At 50.0% G+C, this 3,265-nt stretch overlaps 1 protein-coding gene across 1 annotated transcript; it reads right to left on the bottom strand.

The window, feature by feature from the left end:
* Window positions 1–2,460: 2,460 nt before the first annotated feature.
* LOC140176097 (uncharacterized) lies at window positions 2,461–2,964 on the bottom strand. Its single transcript, XM_072205969.1, has one exon. It carries the CDS (start codon window positions 2,962–2,964, stop codon window positions 2,461–2,463), a length of 504 nt encoding a protein of 167 aa, XP_072062070.1.
* Between the last annotated feature and the right edge of the window lie 301 nt (window positions 2,965–3,265).

Below are 3,265 nucleotides of genomic sequence, written 5' to 3' on the forward strand. Positions count from 1 at the left end.
TCGGGGGTGAGGGCCGACACTCGGGCTTTGCCTGGTCCCGTGAACTCGCCTGAAGTCATCGTGGTCACGGCCGCCGAGGCTTCTCGGAAGAGAAAGAGGCCTGAGGTACCTAGCAGCGAGACTTTTGAGGAGGAGGGTGCTGTGCCCAATGTGATGGATCGATGTTTTGATGCTTCGGGGTTCATAGATTAGCACTTGATTCCTGGCACAGAGCCGTTCTTTGATGATTGTGATGTTTCGTTCCAGGCTAAGTCGGTGTATCGTGCCCTCCTCCGATCTGCTGTTGTTGTTCGGAAGGCCGAGCCCGTGATGGCTCAGGTCAATTTGTTGGACAAGAAACTCCGTCATTCGCAAGCTGAGGTGGCCAAGTTAAAAGAGCAGCTCGAGGCTACCGAGGTTGCGAGGGACAAGGCAGTGAAGTCTTCCGAGGAAGCTGGGGCGGAGATCCTCCGTCTTTCCGAGGTCGAGACTTCGCTTCTTTCCCAACTGGGCACGGAGCGGCAACGGGCTTCCGACGCGGGTTCTCGGGCTGCCATGCTTCTTGGCGAGCTGGAAGTTTTGAAGGCCGAAGTTGCTGCCCTGAAGAAGGAGAAGACGGAGTTGTTGGCCGATGCTAAGGGTGCGATCGTTGCCACCGAGGAGACGGTGAGGGCTCAGGCTTTGGTGTTGGCTCCGGGTGTGAACGTGTTTGTGATGGGGGCTTTCAAGACCGTCCATGATGGCCGAATTGTTGACCTTGAGTAGTTTTATATCTTGTAATTTGAATTTGCTTTGAACTTAGTCTTTGTTTTGGATATTTGGTTGGCCGTGGGCCGTGTAACCGTGAATTCGTAGTTTTGGACTTCGTTTTAATGACTTTTGGGCCGTTTGGGCCTCTTTTTATATTCTGTTTTAAGCTGTTCTATTTTTTATTTGTTCCCTTTGTTTGGACCGTTGTGAGGTCGATTTTTCGTGGATATCCGTATTTCGGGCCTGGGGGGTGATCGGTCCCCCAGTTTTGGCCGTGTTTTTGTTCCATATTTGGGACACTTAAAAAGGAAAAAGAAGATAGAAATAGCTTAATGGAATTTTATTGATGGTTGGGTCTCGTTAAAACCCTCCATCTATGGCGGGAAAGAGTACCCGAGATTGACACTTAAGCGAAATTTAAAATTTAAAATTGTAAAAGGGGAAGATAAGTAAAGAAAAGACATAAAAATAATAAAAAAAGGGGGTGACCTAGGGAGGTCGGTCTAAGTATAGTATCGTCGTAAGTTGGCGGCTTTCCATGTCCTCGAGACTTCGTCGCCGTTGAGTCGTTCGAGCTTGTATGCTCCCTTTCCGATTGCAGCCTTGATTCTGTATGGTCCTTCCCAGTTGGGGGTGAGTTTCCCCTCTCCTGGGGTTAGGGCACCGATGTCGTTTCGTCGTAGGACGAGGTTGTTAGTTGTGAATTCTCGCCGGATGACCCCGTTGTTGTATCTTAGGCTGATTCTCTGTTTTAGGGCTAGCTCTTTGAGATGGGCTATGCTTCTTACTTCGTCAGTGGGGTCTCGTTCTGCTTCTTCGTCATTACCCTCGATCGTTCTCCGTGGACTGGGGTCTCCTATTTCCACTGGGATAACAGCCTCCGTACCGTATGTTAATCGGAAGGGGGTTTCCCCGGTGGCTGTCTGGGGGGTCGTTCGGTACGACCATAAGACCGATCCGAGTTCGTCCACCCATAGTCCTTTGGCTTCGTCGAGCCGCTTTTTTGAGTCCTTTGACGATTATTTTGTTTATGGATTCCACCTGTCCGTTTGTTTGGGGGTGTTCTACCGAGCTAAAACGGTGGGATATGCGTAGTCCTTTTAGGAATTCTCTGAATTTTTTGTCAGCGAATTGGGTTCTGTTGTCCAAGATGATGATCTCAGAGATCCCGAATCGGGTGATGATCTATCGCCAGAGGAATTTTTGACATTGGGTTACCGTGATAGAGGCCAGGGGCTCGGCCTCGATCCACTTAGTGTAGTAGTCTATGGCGACGATGAGGTATCGGAGTTGGCCGGGTGCCGTGGGAAAAGGTCCGACAAGGTCGATCCCCTATGTGCCGAATGGCCGCTCTGCCGATATGATGCTGAGCTGGTGTGGGGCAGCTTGATGGATATTGGTGTGCCTTTGGCATTTGTCGCAATTTTTTACTAGCTGCACGGAGTCCCGGATGACCGTGGGCCAGAAGTAGCCGGCCCGGATGACTTTTTGGGCAAGGGTTTTACCTCCGACGTGGTGGCCGCAACAACCTTCATGGATTTCGTGGAGTATGTACTCCGTGTCCCCGGGTTTGACGCATTTGAGCAGGGGTTGCGAGAATCCGCGTTTGTATAGTTGTCCTGCGGCGACTGTGTAGTTGGCGGCTTCCCTTTTTGTCCATTTTTCCTCTTTGGGGTCTTCGGGCAATGTTCCTTTGAGGAGATATTGTAGGATGGGGTAGGTCCATGATCCTCAGTGGGAGAGTGTCAGATAGGCGTTATCCGTCGTGGATATGGACGATGATTTGACGACTTCCTGAATTAGCGATTTGTTGTCGTGCCCTGGTTTAGTGCTGGCTAGTTTAGAGAGAAGGTCAGCCCTGTCATTATGTTCCCTGGGGACGTGCCGTATGGTTACGTGATTGAATTCTTCCTTTAGTTTGTTAACCTCGACAAGGTATTGTTGTAGCAGGGGATCTCGTGTTTGGTAGTCTTCGTTAATTTGGGAACTAACTACTTGCGAATCCGTATTTATTTCCAGGACCTTTGCTCTGACTTCCTTGGCTAGGGCTAAGCCTGCAAGGAGGACCTCATATTCTGTCTGGTTATTTGAGACTGGGAATTCGTATCGTACTGACTGTTTGATCACGACTCTGTTTTGACTTTCGAGAATGACTCCGGCACCTCCAGAAGTGACGTTCGATGAGCCGTCAACGTGTAGTTTCCATGATTCGGGGGTGGAGTTTCCCGGCGTCATCTCGGCGATGAAGTCGGTCATGGCATGTGCTTTGATTGCGTATCGGGGTTCGAACTTGATATCGAACTGGGAAGTTCGATGGACCATGCTAGCATTCTGCCCGCTAGATCGGGTTTTTGTAGTGCTTGTTTAACTGCTTGGTCGGTTCGAACTGTCACGGGGTGGGCCTGAAAATATTGCCGCAGACGTCGGGAGGCCGTGAGGAGGGCGAAGGATAGCTTTTCCAGGCCTGAGTAGCGAGTTTCCGTGTCTTGTAGGACTTTGCTTATGAAGTATATGAGTTTTTGTTCTTTCTTCTCAT

This window comes from Arachis hypogaea, chromosome 11 (genome assembly GCF_003086295.3).
Source record: "Arachis hypogaea cultivar Tifrunner chromosome 11, arahy.Tifrunner.gnm2.J5K5, whole genome shotgun sequence".
Lineage (NCBI taxonomy): Eukaryota > Viridiplantae > Streptophyta > Magnoliopsida > Fabales > Fabaceae > Arachis > Arachis hypogaea.